The sequence below is a fragment of the Takifugu rubripes genome, chromosome 15 (assembly GCF_901000725.2).
Source record: "Takifugu rubripes chromosome 15, fTakRub1.2, whole genome shotgun sequence".
Taxonomy (NCBI): Eukaryota; Metazoa; Chordata; class Actinopteri; order Tetraodontiformes; family Tetraodontidae; genus Takifugu; species Takifugu rubripes.
The window spans coordinates 3,137,365-3,155,692 of NC_042299.1; the positions used below are offsets into that span (position 1 = coordinate 3,137,365).

Consider the following 18,328-nt stretch of genomic DNA (forward strand, 5'->3'; position numbering starts at 1 on the left):
TTTATTAGTGTTGTAAAATACATAAAAAAATATACTGTTCTGTTAAATAATGAAGGTAACATAGTGGAAAGTTATTTATCTTGCGCATTGGATTAAATAAATCTCGACATATTATAATTAACTGCAGTAAATCAGGACAAGTAATTGCAAAAAAATAAATAAAAGTGGTGCAAGATAATCGTCTGTGGTCATTTTGAAAGAAAATGGGGGATATCAGAGAAAATAGTTTTTAATACAAGTAATGTTCGGTTGTAAATTAAGAAAGACCATCTGTTTTTGGAAACAATAACATGTTAGTTTTGGATACAATGGAATTCCGGCAAATAAAGCAGAGAATGGGGGCTTCTGGTCTCTAGTGTTGGCCGGTCAGTGGCACTGTGGTCCTCAACTGTTTCATTCACTACAAAGACAACAATAAGAACAGCTGCTCTCTGCACACGCCGTGGAGATGACTTGGTGAAGAGTGTTTTGCTCCTATAAGAAGCTCCTGCACCGGCTTCCATGGCTCTCGTGAGCACACACTCTTGTGCTCTTGGATTTTCTTGTGCGCGTCAACAATACGGATCACGCAGTTGGAGCGACGGTCAATGAGCGCCTTTCACTCCATCAGCCTCTTATATCTGGCTCTGTAAGGTAGGCACAGTCGCGGTGGGAAGAGAAGACCTTGTTCCCGGCGTCGTCTGACATTTTGATCCCGCTGAGACGGTTTCGAGCCCCCCAAACTTGTCCGTATTTTTGCGCTGCGCGTTATCGGGATATGTGGCAGTGAGGGCGCTGCGTGTTTCAAGAGGAAGAACACAAAATTATCTACAGCTCCCGCTGAGGTGAAAAGATGATGTTGGTCGGGGGTAGCGGAGCGGCCGTGGACCATAACGGAATATACCCAAATCCAAACCTCCACAGCCTGCAGCAGCCCCTCATGGAAGCGGATAACGCAGACTCCCGCAAACGACCGCTGGAAACTCCGGAGGAGGAGGCCGGCTGTACCAAGCGCACCAACACCGGAGGTAAGAGAGTAGTCCAAATCTCTTAATGGTGAAGCAGGGTATGGCGAAATGGCAGCCGAACACCGCGACCTGTGCACGCATCCATCCTGTAAACTGATGTAAGCTGGGTGTGGAATTCAACATGTGCAGGCTGGGAACAGGTAGTTAAGGGGAGGGCAGGTAGTTCTCTGCTCCAGATCCAGAGGAACGATCTGAAGTCTTCCAGCCGGTGGAGGGTTGATGTATGTGGAGAAGGAGAAGAGTGCTTCTGCAGACACAATCATTCCCATGCAGAGGCCAAACAGGCCTTGGTGGATGGATTCCAACAGAAGAAAGAGAAGATTCCCTGTCTGGGGTCTAAAATGTGTTGGACGTGCAGATTCCCCTGTTTAAACTTTGGGACGATCTATAAATCTTAATAAACACGTGTCAGTTGAAACAGGATTTAAAACTTTTTAAACCTCGAAGAACCTGCTTGACTGTTGGTAGGGGACAGTTGATGGCGACAAGAGAAAAATGCAAACTAAAAACACATTTTTGTGCTGTGTTGGACTAAAGGGAACAACAGAGGAGCGATACCAATCACAGCCTAGACTACTTTCAAAGTGTGTGTGTTTTCTGCTGGAGGTGCAAACTAAGATTAGAGGTTAAATAGGGGGATGGGGGGGGCAAGAGAGGTGCAGATTTGATTAGAAGCGAGTCAGAGAACAGTGACAGTGACTTGCACCTCAGCTTGTCTTATTTCTGGTGACGGGGGAACACAGCTGAGAACAGGAAGTACCGGTATCTTCACTGGATGTTGATAGCTGCACCGTTTCACTGTCACTCTGGCCGCTGTCCTGTCTGTTATGCAAAGAAAGATCCTGGTTGCACCATGCAGTGATTTTAATAAGATTAATAAAAGATGTTCTCTTTAAATTGTTATATTAAAGTTAATTAAGCACTTCCACTTCCAGTTTCACATTGAAAAAATGCAGGATAAAATAACTACTTGAATGATTAATGAGATGCTTGTTCATGCTTTTAATTGAGTATGATAAAAAAAAAGTAATATTAATAATAGTTGTTGCCTGCATCACTGGAGCTGCATATGGTTTAGCAATTGCAGTATATATACAGTATATTTTTTATAAATATATCACTGTAACTTTACCAAAATATCCAGTATCAAGCATAGCAAGTATAAGGAATAATACATTTTAAAAATACGTTTAGCCATAACATGAATGAACACACACAGAAAACAAAGAAATCTTTGAATCCCTAAAGTAAAATCACAAAGAACAATTAGATTTTTGGCCTCTGAGCAGATATGAAAACATCTATAGGCCCTTTATTCTAATTCAAAAACCTAGTTAATATGTTCAAATAATATATTCATCTAGTCCAAAATTATTATTATGATGTCAAGAAAATGGCAATTTTGTATTGTGGTCTAAGTATCAGTCAGGTTAACATGCATGAGATGTAAAATTAGATTACAGTAAAATGGAAGGCTTTTTTGGGCAAACCTGATGAACATTTGATTAAGAATCTGACCAAAAAAGAAAGAAAAAAAAAGATCTTTCGATCTGAGTCAGAGTCCTGTCAGGCCGAGCTCAGGAACAGCAGCTCGACATGCTGTAAAGCACTTTGTCTCTTTGTGTGACATGTTTGACATTACGGCAGTATCACCGTGTCATGTTATCTGCATGTATTATATATAAAATTACAGAGCGACTGCGTGGCTGGCAGTGGTGTTCGACAGCCATCTTTGTAATCACCAACCCCTCTACCACATCTGATATTGATCACCTCATTCTTACAGAACTGATCATTAACATGACTGGCAGTCGCAACAAAGAGAATAGAAGCTGCGCTCTCTCAAAGCAGGAGCCCACACTGCGTATTAAGAGTCCTGGACACTGACTGAGGGGATTTCTCGCTTTTATCGGCGTTGCCCTTCCTTCCTCAACACAAATATCTTTTATTCATGTCTCTAATTACTGATAGTGTGAGCCCATGTTGCTGGCAGCAATGTGCCTTACAAAAGGTTGCATTTTTGAGGGATTAGGTATGATCTTGTAATGTTACTAATGGAAATGTTGGCACAAGAATGTGAGCAGTATTTTATTTATTTTTTTCGGTGAGAAGGACACAGGTGCCCTTGCAGAGCGATGTGACGTGAGCAGACTGTGAATTTGCCAGGTGGCAGAGATGAAGAGAAAGAGAGGGAGCGAGAGAGAGAGAGAATTGAAGCTAGAGCAAAATGGAAAGAAAAGGCGAAACACTGTAGATAGACTGTGAGAGGGAGTGGAGTCTACAGGGAGGCTGTGTATATATACTGGGGCATCTCTCTGTGAATGAGATTGGGCGAATTATCTGGAAAATGTTTATTAAAAACTCAAGAGAAAGACGGTAAGAGGGTTTAATCAGCAGAGGAAAATAATCACCAGCCAGCAAAAAGCAACCCCCCCCCCCTTTCTCCAGATTACCAGGAAATCACTGTTGCCCGATGCCCTTCGTGTGCACACACATTCACCGCGCAGGTTTTAAACGGTCACTTAAGATACCTTTCAGTGCACGATTTATAGGCGTAGTGATTGGCTTCATCACCCCCCTCCACCATTCTGCGGCACTGCCATTTGCAATGGTTGATGAGCCCCTCCGCCCTCTCAAACATGGCCGTCTAAGGGATTGGGGGTGGGGGAGAAGAGGAATGAAGGGAGGGTGGCGTAAAGCACGCTGTCTTGGATCACTCCTCCTCCACCTCCACCTCCTTCAGCATCCTCGTATGTTTTCCATACACCTCTTTAGATGCCGTCGAAGGTCACTCGTTACGCCTACCCATTCTCCAGTAGAACCCGTTCCCCCTGCCACTCCACCTTTGTCACTTTCCACTAATAAAAGTGAGTGAACGGACCGCCATACTTTATAGTGCTGCGTCAAAAGAGGCGGAACGGGGGAGAAAATTCAATTTTTTGGGGGGACCAGTATTGGGAGGTGGGGACGTGACGCGGCGGTGGGAGGAGGCTGCCCATTGGTGGATCGACGCGTCAGTCGGGTGTGCTGCTGCAGACGGACAGGCCACTCGATGAATATGGATGAGAGCAGTGAAAAGGGTGATGCGGCAGGGAAGACCCCCCCCTTCAAACCGATGCAGGCTCGAACAATGCGTGCCGTCTTTCACTGAAAACACTCAGAGCCTGCATTAGCATTTTCTCAAACAATTGAGGCTGTGGCCAGCGGCAGGCATGGCTCTCATGCTGCGGTGAAATCTCCTTTTCTGCACCCGCTGATGAATTGGACCTTGTGAACGACTGGCCGCATTCCTGAACACCACCGTTGCACCTATGCCTACGCTAATGTTCAGCTCCCCTTTAGAGACTGTGCCCCGGCATTGATGGCGATCTGACAGAGGACTTGTGCAGCAGCAGATCTCAGAATGGGTAAGCCGCAAAACTCTTTTTGCCTGACTTGTTGAAATGATCCGGCTGCATCGGATTTGGTCGTTATTGCTCATTTTTGCTTGATCGTCCTTGCCGCCTGACAGCAGCAGGTTAGTCTATTAAAATGCAGAATGGGTACTTGGAGGACTAGTGAGAAGGAGGGAGGACAGTCACAAGGCATTTCCTCCTGACCCACCCCCCTTGAGTGACTTAACGGAACACGTTTGGCTCAGTGTCTCTCCTCCAAGCCATCCTTCCAGCATTGGAAGCAGGGGTTTGAACTACCACCCCACTGGCTCAGCTTCCCAGTGTGCCCCACTGCTCCCATTCCCTGGCGGATTGCAGCAACAGATTGCCATGTTTACTCTAGCACATGATGCCATTAAAGCCTGTTACTGTGATCTGTGACTCCAGGACAGAATTAATTATTGACTAATGATAGGAAACATGGCTGTGAGGGTGACGGAGAGTGGTGGCCTTGTTCTCTGCTGGCTTTACTCTGGCTGGAGATGAGGAGAAAGTTACGCAGTGGGTTTTGGTTCCTCTGTCAACAACAGGTCGTAAGCTGTTTTAAATTTGCATCTTTCAAACGAATGATGCGAATAATGCGAGGTTGTATTGTCAGGCGTCGTTTGACGGGAGAGAGTGCGTGGAGGCTTTACGGGGACTGTGTCACACATGCACGATCTTTAGTTTTCCACCAAGGTCATTTTATTGTTGTCAGAAAAGCATCACGCTGGAAAAGGGTGAGGATGACATTTTCGATAGATTAACAGCTTCTTTTTTTTTTTTTACTTGTTTCTCTCTCTCTGTGTCGCTCTCTCTTTTTGCACAGACATATCATATGTGCAATGACATGTTTAGCTTTCAGCACCGATATTCACTGTATTTTCATTTCATTGCCTTCATTTCATTTGAAATTGGCTGTAGGTGCCAAGAGTGAATTGCAGCGATAATCCTAGTCTGTGGGTTACCGGTGACGTACAGGAAAACAAGGCTCTGTCTGAATGGTACATGAGGGGCATATTAATGGAAAAAGACCTGACATCCAAGCTGTGACATTCCCTAATGTCACAGTGCCACAATCATTTACATCCTAATGTAATGACTGCATTAGTGAGGCAACAGGTTGATGTCGGCGCAGGAAGGTCCACCTCCATCCATCTGCGTCTCACCAACGTCTTTAAGCTCACACATGCACCCTCCACACTGCTGCGTTGACCAAGCACATGGAAAAACCGTGTCGCGTTAGTAGCGGAGATCTTGCTGTGCAAAGGTGGATAGGTGGATAGCTTTTACATCTCAGCCCGCTGAAATGACGTCACCCTTGAGGCAGCCGAAATGGATCGAACATGACGTCATTGCATCGAAATCATCATGCAGCTGGGGTTACTTGTATCAAATGTTTATCATGAATTCATCGACACTATATTTGGGAAAGAAGAGCCATTTGCATCTATTGTTATAATACTTTTAGTAATTTTGAGTTGTTAAATTAGCTAAGTATGTTAGTAGCACACTCACAGTCGCCAGGCTTCCCTGAATAAAACTGTTTCAGCATTTGATCATTAAATCCTAATTAGCACCCCTGTAAAAGAACTTCCCCTACTGAAACAGGAGACGTATGCTCGGCTGCTTTTCCTCCAGAATGATGTTCTGTCAATCGCTGCTGAAATAACCCAGTGTAAGCCACAGAAGCGCCTTCTAAAATGGAGGGGATTTACCCATCTTGGCAGAATAGCCTTTGAACAAATCTCCAGGATTGGTTCCCATATGTTCTTCACATGTTTGTTAATTAAGAAGGATCACACTTGCCGACTGCACAATGATAACTTTACATATTTAAGTCATCTGCGTATGTGTCCCTTAGAGAAAAGCGTGCATGTTGGTCAGTTTTTTCATGCACAAAAAAAAAAAGGTTCCTATGACTGGACCTGGATTTCTATGTAGTCAGAGGTTGTTAAACCTTGAAAACAGTTAAAATTAGACCTCTGCTAAGAGGAAAGGAGGTCATCATTTACTCCAGATGAAATCTAGGACAAGAGACTGAAAATGTCACCAAACTATGAGGAAATGCGAATGCACTGAAAGCCTCTTAGAAAACAAATTTGGATCCCAAATAGCTTCCCTTCATCTGAGGATTACAGACAAAAATTTATACTGTTGCTTCGTATGTATGCATGCATGTCGGGTTTAACTCGCTCTGAACATTGTTCGATTGGGAACCATTATTGCGTGTGGGTTCATGCAGAGCTTCTGTGTGACATGTGCAGTTTTAATACTTTGTTTGTGTCTTCCTCCAGAGGAGGGTGAGTACTTCCTGAAGGTGCTGATTCCCAGCTATGCAGCCGGCTCTATAATTGGCAAAGGTGGCCAGACCATCGTACAGCTGCAGAAAGAGACGGGTGCCACCATTAAGTTGTCCAAATCCAAAGACTTCTACCCAGGTAAGCATGGACACATATAGATTTTATATTATCAGCTGTCACAGAACTGTTCAATTGAATGTAAATGTCAACAATCAAATAGTCACTCGATCAAAAGTGTCCCTTCCTGTTTGCGTCTTCAAGAAAAAGCATTAAAGGATTGTTAAAAAGTCTAAGAAAAATATTATGGGATGTCCATAAAACACAGTAAAGGAAGAGCTAAAACACAAAAAAGAACCCAGAAGTCAAATCAAAGGAAGTACCCAAAAGGAAAAAGAAAAGAATCCCCATCAAACTATGAAGTATTTTATGTGCTGCTAAATGTTCTGACTGACTTTGTGCCTGTGAAGCAGTTGTGCGGTGAAAGTAAGTTTTTAAGCTTAACAAAATTTGTCAAAACAGTTTTATTTGATAATATTGCTGCAGGACGAGCAAGTCTTTGTCTTCGATGAGTCTTTTTTTTAAACCTTGAGTCCAAATAAACCACACACACCAATGAGAAAATCACTGAATCTTTGTGAACTATAGACACACACCAAAGTCAGAACTTCAACCACCCCTCAAACACAAATGTTTGTCCTTCATGCTCCTTCATGCTTCAGAGGAGTGTCACTGAGTATCCTGCCTTTGCTGATATGATAGAAAGAGGGAATCCTCCACACACACACACACACACACACGTATGTATATAAAGTTAGTCACATGTACTCACATTTTTAGCAGGGGATGGGGAGCACATGGCCCACAAAACACAAGATGTTAGAAATGCTAAAGATGTTTTCAGACTGGTCTGATTGTCAACGACCACAACAGATGAGCACCGACGCACATCTATATGAAACCTCCTGACCTCCAGATTTCAGATTCATGTGGGGCTGATATGTCACCAAGTATGACTGAGTGATAAATTTGCTGATTTTTCTCTTTACAGTTTTGACCATGTATGAGGGAACAATCACAGAGCGTAGCTGAAATTCTGACGAGCACAGCTATAAATGAATTCTAATGACCTCTTTGGTGCTTAGGTCTCATTACATTCACACCCCATTATAGTGAAGAGTGAATCTGGCCACTTCAGAAGAATGTGCTGAATTAGATTGGCTGGTTTGATGGTTGGAGTAAAATGACCAGTGCTGCCATATACCTGAGAATTCACCCTGTCACGAGCCTGACATTAGCCAAGCAAAAACAGCAGCAATACTTTAGAACAGCTCGGTGAGCACTTGAGAATATGACATGTTTCAGGTTGTTTAAGACCTAAATGACTTTTAAGTAATCAATTACTTTTATCATATTTGTTGACCAGCAGGCAAATGACATGACCACTCACTCACTCGCTCACTCGCTCACTCACTCACTCACTCACTCACAGCGCTAACCCATGATTTCATCCTGAATGTGAGGGATTCAAATTAAATATTTGAAAAAGGCTGAGACGTGTTATTACACATTTCCTGCAGTCAAGCTGTCAGCGTGGTTGTGATATGTGACATTTTTTACAGCACATTGAGGATGACCATTAACTGATGACAGGACAAAACATGCCGTGTGATTTCTGCTGGCTTTCTGCTGCACCACTTGTTTGTGTTTTTAATGACTGAGAGTTTCCTGAAACTCCCAGAGTTCTTTTAGATTAGAGTCTTTTAGAACATTTTTTTCAATGTTTAATTAAACCAGTTGTATCATCTGACACGATATTACTCCCAGCTGCCGGGGATGTTGGTTTAAAATACGGCAAATTGAAAGTACTTTTGCTCTTTCAATAGTTAAATGCCATTCATACAGTGATTTAAGATATGGTGAGTTAGCCAATTGCTAACTGCTAATTCGCCAATGGGCAACATATTGCTCTATCATCTCGCTCAAACTTCATCCAATCAAAACTTTGGATTGAACTTTGTGTCCAATATCTGATCCATAGATAATAATTTACATTAAACATACGTAGATACCTACGTAGACCATTAAATCAATAGTTGAATTGATAATCTGTTTATACTTTATACATATAATTGCAATTTATTTATTAAATTTGAAATATTAATGCTAAATGAGACTACTCTAAACCACTTTGATGCCATATGATTTCATCTTGGGCCAGCTGGATGGTTTTGTTCAACATACCAAAGAACGTAGAGTTATTTTTATTGATCTATTTTTCCAAAGGTATTCTAAAGTTTATATTTACGACATACATTCTTAAATGTTTATTTCCAAGGTTTGAGAAAGCACTTTTACCTGACTGCAGTGTGCTATTTCAGTAAAGAAGTACCATTTCTGTGCTCTCAAACATTGAAATAACCTTAGTGGATCAATATTAGTTAAAAAAAATGGTGTTTGCTACCTTGTATTATCGGATTAATGCTTTCCCAGGTAAGGTGAAGAAAAAACAGAATTTTTAAACAGTGATTCAGTTCAAAATTCCATTTAATTGAACATCATTGTTGAGTTTGCGGCACTTTTGACTAATGGAACATGCTAATTAGTTCCCCACTGTTCTCAGCCCCATATCATCCTGCAGGGGCTTGAGCTCGCTCCAACCACAGCACAATAGCAGACGAGAGACATCCAGGGACACCGACCAGTGCAGCCATTTTCTCCTACATTGAGCCACTGAGACTCCCACCCTTCCCGCAGCCCTCATCTGTTAACACAAGACATGACTCAAATTCACAGACCCTGATGGGGACTGGACAAGTGTCCTGTGCTGTGGTGCACTGAGATAGATGATCAGAGGTAGTGAAAGGTTTTGATATACACGACTGTATGTGAGTGAGGGGACGTGTGGGGGGGAGCCAGCTCCAGAAATAGCCTGCTTCAATCCCTCTCTGGATATGACCCCTCTCCCAGCTGTACTCAAGCTGTTCCAGTGGATGCCAAGATTCTTTCTCCTCCTTCTCACCACTCACCCTTTCTTTCAGCAACACTTCCTCAAAGTTAGGAGACTTCAGGCCAGATATGATGACGTCATAGTTTTCCTAAAACTTTCAGTGACGACAGGGTTCCGTCTCTGCTCCTCTTGAACTGTTACAAGGCGAAATTACTCAAGCTCACCTAAAAGCGGCGTTGGATGCATTCGGGGTGCTCAAACACCCACACCTACGTTCACACGTCGGCATATTTAAGCAGCGGCAGCCAAAGCTGTGGGAGGGAGAGTGAGAGTCAGCCTTCTGCAGCTGGACTCCATACATGCACCCCGTTAGTGTTTACAGCACAAACAGATGAGCCAGACATGATTTCACACTGGATATGAGTTCAGTTATCGGAACGTAAAAGTATCAATCACGACACGTGATCGAGCTATTTGGCAGCACAGTGAGGGCTGGATTTGATCATTGTTTCAAAAAAAAGAAAGAACATAAAGCAAGTGGGGTTGTTTTTCCCAGATAAATCAGACTCTGACATCACATAAATCTCACATTACTGAGTTCTTTATTTTTATGTCGTGTTACTGTGAAGAACTGGGAACATTTTCTAGTCAGATTTGCTCATCTGAGAGTCTTTATGCTGTGCATGTAACCAAATGCACAGCATATTCACGAGGTTCATACACTCTCTATTACAGTATTATTGAAAGCACACAACAATCCGCCACTCCTATGATATCACCTGCCGTCTGCAGTTAACTCGACACTTGACAGCGTTAAATCTGCTCTGTCAACATAGAGCCCCTTTGTGAGAAATTCAGATTTTTCACATTTTGCTAAACAAAAATAGCTATAGTAAAGCTTGTAATGACTCTGATAAAGTGTTGACGATGATAATTTCATTTTTTATTGGTTTTCTCAGACAGTTGTTGCATAAATTGCAGCCATTTTAACTTTTATTTTTGTAGCTATGGAAAAACATGGCGACCCACAGGAGGGATGTAGCTGCCCATCATTTTGGTGTCTCACAGAGCACCTAAATGTTTCTCTATTATTCTCTAATATTTTAATTATTATGCTCTATTATTATATACAGTCAACATACGTCAACACATCCATTCACCAAACGGTAGCAGGGTCTCATTAGTAATTACAGTTTACAGCCTGAATTTTATGTTCCACTAGCATTTGTCCGTCACCAGCATTGCAATTTCAGTCTGAGGGACAAAAGAGATTCCTGTGGAAGTGTTTTGGGGCGCATTGATTCTGAGATTCAGAGGTGCCAACAAACAAACGACTGCACAACAAACAAGCAGCCACCCATTTCAGGATATTTAAAGGATTGGGGTTTTGCTGTGCACGTGAAAATACTCAAGGCAAATGGAATGCATTAGAGGACAACACAACATGAGACAAACATTTACACAACTCTGTCCTGCCAAATGTGTTGTTAAGATGCTTCACTTGGTGCATAAAAACATCCGATTCAGCTGATCTGAAGGAATCTCAGATTCTCTGACACAATAACTAAACCCTGAGGACCCACCGGAGTTTTGCTTTGCTGGGTTGGAATGGGAGATGTCCAGCTAATTTGTAATTTGTGTGTCACACCCCAGACACCCTCGGGGGCTCTGTAAACACCTGGTGTGTGATCTAATTTTTAACTAACCTGTTGTTCTCTTCTTTTGGAAGCAACCTAAATCGTGCAGGAATGTTTAATAATCAAAACAGGAGCCCTCGAATCAGTTGCTTATCATTCTTTACTTTATTTGCCTTACACTGGATATTTGCAATAATTAAATAACTGACAGTAATAATATAATTATCAATAATGTTTTGCTGTATGACGTCAATCACTGGCATCACTGTCGATCATTGTGATTTATTTTCATCCCCTTTATCCCTTAAAACAACCCAGAAAACAAAGAATAGTACAATTTACACAGGGGGCGAAATTGTATGAATTCATCATATTCTTAAGAATTCTGCAGACTGAATCCTTCCTTTAAACTTTGTCTCATGTGATGATAGTAACAGCTTTTCCTACAACTCTCTGACCTTTTATGAAGAACTGTTTCACCTTCAAATGATATTATTATTAAGGAAGACCGTAATGACCCAACATGTTGAATGCTGCAGGCTAGTTAACTGATTAGCATTGTTTGTGACTTACACCTGCTGTCTACATATGAACTGATAGAACGCCACAGCATGTCAAGTAGAAGCAGGCTTCCGTCTGTCACTTTGTCACGTCGGTCATGACCAACAGGTGCAGCGTGATAACACCAGCCGGGCCAACCGGGCTTCTGTCTGTCATTTAGACCCTTTAATTTTCCCAATTTAATTTCATATGGATTTATGGATTGTGTTGGTTTTCTTTAGAAACGTCTAGCAAATATAGGAACTTGAAAAGGTCGAAAGTCTGGGAATCAACTGTGTAGAAATGCATTAATCATATTGCTACTGTATATACTTTTATATAATTGCATATACTTTTTCAGCTTTTATTATTCTATTTGGCAAATAAATGCTTGTTTCTATGTCTTACGCAGACAAATAAATAAAAAAAACATACAGTCAATCAAGTTCAGAGAAAGAGGAGGAGCACCCAACTCCCGCCTCCTTTCATGCAGGCGTGCGCTTGCCTGTCCGTGTCTCAATAAAAGGTCCCTCATTTTCAAACTTTCATTTGCAACATCTACTGTCCAGCAGGCCGTTGTGATTTCCTGCTGCAGGATTCTGCCCCTGACCTGCCACTTTACCGGAACTCTCGGTGGAGAGGATGAGTGTGGTCAAAATGAGTTCATTGTGCAACTGGGCCCCGTCTTATCAGTGAATATTTTAATCCAATTTTTTCAGAAGCATGCTTGCACAGAGCAGCAGCTTCCCAAATCCACGAGAATGTGGCCTGCATGACAAACTTTCCTGAGTGCTGATTAATAATGCTCATTTTCTGAGAGTGAGATTAAGCAGGAGATGACAAACGCGATATAATTCAGACGGACACACGGAATAAACTAAATGTAATTTACCTTTACATTCACCGCAATATATTTTCTCATTCTGATAAATACCAGCGTCTCAACCTCAAGCAGTAAGGTGAACACAAAGAGAAGGATTTAGAATTTGTCCAAGCTAGTATAAAGGACTCACTGTTGCATCACCTGCTTCCACATCTCAGCTCCTTTGCCATGGTAACAGAATGCTGGTTGGGTCGTCAGTGTGGGTGTAGAAAGAAGCCTGGAGGATGAACACGTGTGTATTCAGTCTATTAGAGCTGCGAGGCAAGAAAGGGCTCCGAAGCACTTACATCACTGAAGAGAAATCCTTCCTCCTTCTACCTAAATAAGCCAATAGAATATTGCATTCAGCCTTTTCTACCCCGATTCTGCAAATGAGCTCACTAAGCACTAAGTGATTTTTATTTTTATTTTCTTTTGGCTGCATTCTCTGTCAATAAAACTTGGTATAACTAGAGCATTTGTTCAGTCGACCCAGCTATTGATCACTTGTTTGCCTTCTCTCATCACAGGAACAACAGAACGTGTCTGTCTGATACAGGGTACTGTTGAAGCCCTAAATGGTGTCCACAACTTTATCGCGGAGAAAGTACGGGAGATGCCTCAGAGCGCCCAGAAACCCGAACCGGTCAGCATACTGCAGCCGCAGACTACTGTTAACCCTGACCGCGTTAAACAGGTGAGACGCTGTCCAGTCACATCCAGGTGGTACCCTTCTCCTCTCCGATTCTCTGGGTCAAACCACTGACATGAATAGAACGCGTATGAACGCTTCCCCAGTTCTCTATAAAAGGGAAACCGCTGCATAACATGGATATGGATATGGTTACTGCCATAGTTACTGTGATCTTAGACGTTACCAGCAGGTGGACTCATAAAGATGAATGATCTCCTTTCCCTGATCTTAGGAGGAGCGCTTTATTGATTTACTGCAGCCCACCACTAGGAGATGTTGTTGGCTGAACTTTGAGGAGCTTTCCATTTGTCTTTTTTTAAAAGTCTGGTCATGAGTTGGGTCAGGAAAATGTGAGTGTATGTGGTTATTTATACCTACCGTCTTTCCTAGCGGGATAGAACCATGTGGCAGCTGCAGCCTAAACCCCTGGGATTAACGAATCGCTGAGTAAAGCAGGGGCGGGCATAGTGCCGTAACTCAATGAAAGATATCACTATCTGTCAGCCACTTAAAGGGTCAAATCTTTCTCTTGTTACCTCTTAAAGCTATTTTGATCTTTCTATATCTTTACAGGCGAAAATAATCGTCCCCAATAGCACAGCTGGGCTCATCATTGGCAAAGGTGGAGCCACAGTGAAGGCTGTCATGGAGCAGTCAGGGGCTTGGGTGCAGCTTTCCCAGAAACCAGAGGGAATCAACCTGCAAGAGAGAGTGGTTACCATAAGTGGAGAACCCGAGCAGAACCGTAAGGCTGTGGAAATCATAGTACAGAAGATCCAGGAGGACCCTCAGAGCAGCAGTTGCCTCAACATCAGTTATTCCAATGTCTCTGGTCCAGTGGCCAACTCCAACCCCACAGGTTCACCATACGCCAATACGGCGGATGTACTGCCCAATGCAGCTGCAGCAGCTGCTACCGCCTCCAGCCTTCTGGGCCAGGCTGGTTTGACGGGAATGGGTGCCTTTCCTGCTGCCATGTCTAGCCTCTCTGGCAATGATCTGCTGGCCATTACTTCAGCCCTCAACACACTGGCCAGTTACGGTTACAACACTAACACCCTGGGCCTGGGCCTCAACCCTGCAGCAGCATCTGGGGTGCTGGCTGCGGTTGCGGCTAGCGCTAACCCTGCCGCTGCTGCTGCAGCCAACCTCCTGGCCTCCTACGCCAGCGATGCCTCGAGCAGTGCTGGTCACCCTTCTACGGGCCTCGGGGGATTCTCCCTGGGTTCTCTAGCAGCTGCAACAGGGGCTTCCAATGGTTACCTTAATGCTTCATCCCCACTGATGGCCTCCTCTTTACTGGCAACAGAGAAGCTGGCAGATGGAGCCAAGGACGTGGTTGAGATTGCTGTGCCGGAGAATCTGGTTGGTGCCATTTTGGGAAAAGGAGGGAAAACGCTGGTAGAGTACCAGGAGCTAACTGGAGCCCGCATCCAGATCTCCAAAAAAGGAGAGTTCATTCCTGGCACTCGGAACCGTAAAGTTACCATAACAGGGTCACCGGCCGCTACACAAGCAGCACAGTATCTGATAAGCCAGCGAATCACTTATGAGCAAGGTGTTCGTGCTACCAACCCACAAAAAGTGGGCTAAGAGGAAAAAGATGAAAGAAGAAAAGGATGAAGACAGAGATAGAAGGAAATTGAGAGGGTCACGATGAGTAGAAAAAAAAAGAATGTCCAAATATCTGTTAAATTATCAGTATCAAATGAGAGAATCACAAAGGAGGAGGTGGGGGAGAGATGCAGGATAATTGTGTGTGATGTGAATGTGTTTTTAGGACGGACGTCCTGGTGTTTTTTAAAAAAAAAAAAGAAATTTGTGTCGAGTTTTTTTGCCAGTGGCGATCAGAACAAGACGAACTGGTCCACTGCCAAGCTGCAGATTCAAGGGTGAGGCTGCAGGCTTCCACCCTCCTCCAAAACCTCATATCGCTTTTATTTTCTTCTTTCTCTTTGACTCGTTTTTTTTTTTTTTTTTTTTTTTTGCTTTGAGTTGCAAACCTCAGCTCCTGGTGAGTTGAGTTCCATCCAGCCGACAGAGCTGCTGTCAAAACCTCACTCTTGGTGAGCAAGGCAGAGGCCGTTGCTAACTGGGGGAGGGTTTTACGCCAAGCGCCTGAGATTGTCTCAGTCTGTGGGGAAGCAATCCAAGTATTAGTTTCTTTTAAGGAATCTCATCTATGTTGACATTTCAAATCCTGGCATAATTGACTTTTCAAAATTTAGGTATTTTATATTTTCATCCTTATTTATTGACATGGTCTCATTCAAACATAAATAGATTATATAAACCTGTGAAAGCAGGTTGATCTGAATGTAAAAACGATATTAGCTTATTGCTATTTATTATTTACAGGGATCAAATATTGTGTTGCAGTGAAAGAAATGTATAACAGTCCCAGTCTGAACTTCACTGTCGTCTGCGAGTATAGTTCAGGGGTTAAATAAATCAATGTGAGAGGAAAGAGGAGACTCACAGGAATGTATAATTATATTTTACATGAACACACACATGCACACACACACACAGATAATACTCCCACAAACACTTCAGTCACATCTAAATTACATGTTCTTTAACCCGTTCTTGGTGCTATAGGATTAGGTTTATATCGCCTTTACCATAAAATCAGAATCTCTCTGATGACAGTACTCTGAAATCTGATGTGTCATCCAGCCGTTAGTAGCACATTGGAGCTGACCCACCCTCTCGCCTAATTGAGAAGCTTAATATCACCATGTCACCATGAAAAGCAATCCAGTTTTATTTACTTGTTTTCACATTTTGAATAATTGGCCATATTAGACAGTGTTTTTGCCTTATTTATGTCTCTGCAGGACAAAGTTAAAGTGCAGAGTACGGTACCTTGGAGTAGTGTCTAGTGAGTTCACTTAAAAATAACAAAAGCACTATAAAAGCATTTTGATAAGAAAAGCTGTATGAACCAATATCTGTGATCAAAGAAAACTTTTGCCTTCTCAGTAAGGGTACCAAATAGTCAAGAGACAACTAAAAGGGAAGTAGAACGTCACTTGAAAATAAGGTTTGGACTCTTTGTCTGTGAGCCATCCCTCCCAATTTGCATCAAGACAAACAAACAACAACAACAAAAAACGTTCAGCAGCTGAGCCAAACAGCCTGATGTTGTTCCTACAATATCACCGACTTTGGGCGGAGCATGTCGTAAACCGTGATATGTTATGACATCATTGTCTTGTAAGGACAATTGTGTGTCTACTGCAGGAAGACTTATTGTCTCGAGCACTCCAACAGTATCCTCGGCTTCCTTCTGTGCTGCTAATCATGGTGTTCATCCTGAGTACACTGGGTCTCTCAAGACTGCACTGTGAGAATATCATGTGAAGCATGTCTGTCCCTTCTGGGAGTATATTTTAATGTGCACATTTTTGTCACATGCACAAGACCTACAGTATACCCACGCTGACAAAAAGGAAGAGCTCCATCAGAGCATTGTGCTCCAGTTGTCTTGTGATGTTTCTGTTTACTGGTACCAATGCACTGCACTTCAATTAGCGCACATTTTTACAAATCGTTTGCACCACATTTTCCTGTATACTCCAAATCTCTCCACTTTCAAGTGTCCCCATAAACCTAGGATCCCCCTTCCTGAAGACACGGCGTGTTGAAGTAAATCAGAGCCACACCTCTTTTGTTTCTTTTTTTTTTGTTTAATTTCTGTTGCGGGGTGGCATAACAATTAAATCCTATTTGAATGTAATGGATTTAAATCTCCATTACTCTTTGTGTCTGAACATTTTGTTTCCAACAATAACATACAAGGCCTCATATCCGTTCATAAGTAATCCGGCTACCGATAAAATAAAAGATAACATTTTACTGCCCATAATTTTAGCGTAGACTAAGATACAAGCACAAAACAAGGGGGTGTTTTATCAATGCAACTGGAGCGCGTGGCTGAAGAGAGTGCTCCTTCTAAGCTCTCTGATCTATTCTTTGTGCCAGATACGATTTCTCTCTGCCCCTCATTAACTTTCCTCGTTCTCTCAGCATTTTATTCCCCCTGCACGTTGCCGTTTCCCTTCCTTCCGAGATCCCTCCTGTGTCCAAATCTCTTTGTGGTTCTTCTTTCATCGTGCTCTCCCCCTCTTTCTCCTTTCTTCTGTCTTGTCTTCTCATGGGCAGTGTGTTGGACATGCTGCTGGAAGGAGTTATGCACTATAGGTCAAGAGGGTATGAAAAAATAAATTCCCAGGCCGCAGAGTTCACAAGACTACAATGCACAGAAAACCACCTGCCTCCAAAACTGTGATGCCCCATGAGACCAACCAGCAGTGTTAGCTCCAAGTACCGATTTCCCTCTTAAAAAAAAAAAAAAACAAAGAACAAGGAGAATTTAAAACAGGTTAGATTGGGAACGATGGCCTTTAAAGAGAAGAAGCGTTGATATTTCCTTCCACAAGAAGGTGGATGCTGGTTTAGTCAATATTCATGTGTTGGCTGAACAAACATAATGAAAATAGAGCGAAGAAGACGCGAGAGAAAGGTGGGAACTCGTTCGTGACCTCAAGCTGAAAAAAAATGGCATCCTTTATGCATATTATCTTATCTGAAAATGACTAGAATTCATTTCAGTGGAATACAATATGTCATGTCATATGATCTATATGTACTTTATTGTAGCTATTCTAGTTTGTAGTCCAAATGCAGTCCAGCGTTGTCAATACAATGTGAACTATGTTATATTTGTGTGGATGATGAGAGCGCCAATTAAGCCTGATTAAGATTAGCTTCGCAATTTGTTTGTGCATTATGATGACTCATCATCAGCCGGTGGTGTCCATATTTCTGTCATTGATGATTTAGTTTGACAGTGAGAAAATGTAAAGAATATTGGAAGCAATATAGTAGCATGTTGTCCTGTTTTGTGTTTTGTCTGTTGT

At 42.6% G+C, this 18,328-nt stretch overlaps 1 protein-coding gene across 2 annotated transcripts; it reads left to right on the plus strand.

The window, feature by feature from the left end:
* The first annotated feature begins 47 nt into the window (after positions 1 to 47).
* nova1 (NOVA alternative splicing regulator 1) lies at positions 48 to 17,792 on the plus strand. 2 transcript variants are annotated; one of them, XM_003970743.3, is made up of 4 exons: positions 48 to 1,007; positions 6,718 to 6,861; positions 13,240 to 13,406; positions 13,977 to 17,764. In XM_003970743.3, exons 1-4 carry the CDS (start codon positions 833 to 835, stop codon positions 14,994 to 14,996), a joined length of 1,506 nt encoding a protein of 501 aa, XP_003970792.3. In that variant the 5' UTR covers positions 48 to 832; the 3' UTR covers positions 14,997 to 17,764. The 2 variants fall into 2 exon arrangements, with proteins under 2 accessions (XP_003970792.3, XP_029704227.1); XM_029848367.1 differs by lacking the exon at positions 48 to 1,007 and adding an exon at positions 4,046 to 4,414 and having other exon boundaries at positions 13,977 to 17,792.
* The last annotated feature ends 536 nt before the right edge of the window (positions 17,793 to 18,328 follow it).

Bases quoted from the DNA above. Each gene is read 5' to 3' on its own strand.
- nova1 (XM_003970743.3), top strand. From the start codon at position 833: ATGATGTTGGTCGGGGGTAGCGGAGCGGCCGTGGACCATAACGGAATA. The intron at 1,008-6,717 runs GTAAGAGAGTAG...GTCTTCCTCCAG, and splicing joins CAAGCGCACCAACACCGGAG to AGGAGGGTGAGTACTTCCTG. The intron at 6,862-13,239 runs GTAAGCATGGAC...CTCTCATCACAG, and splicing joins ATCCAAAGACTTCTACCCAG to GAACAACAGAACGTGTCTGT.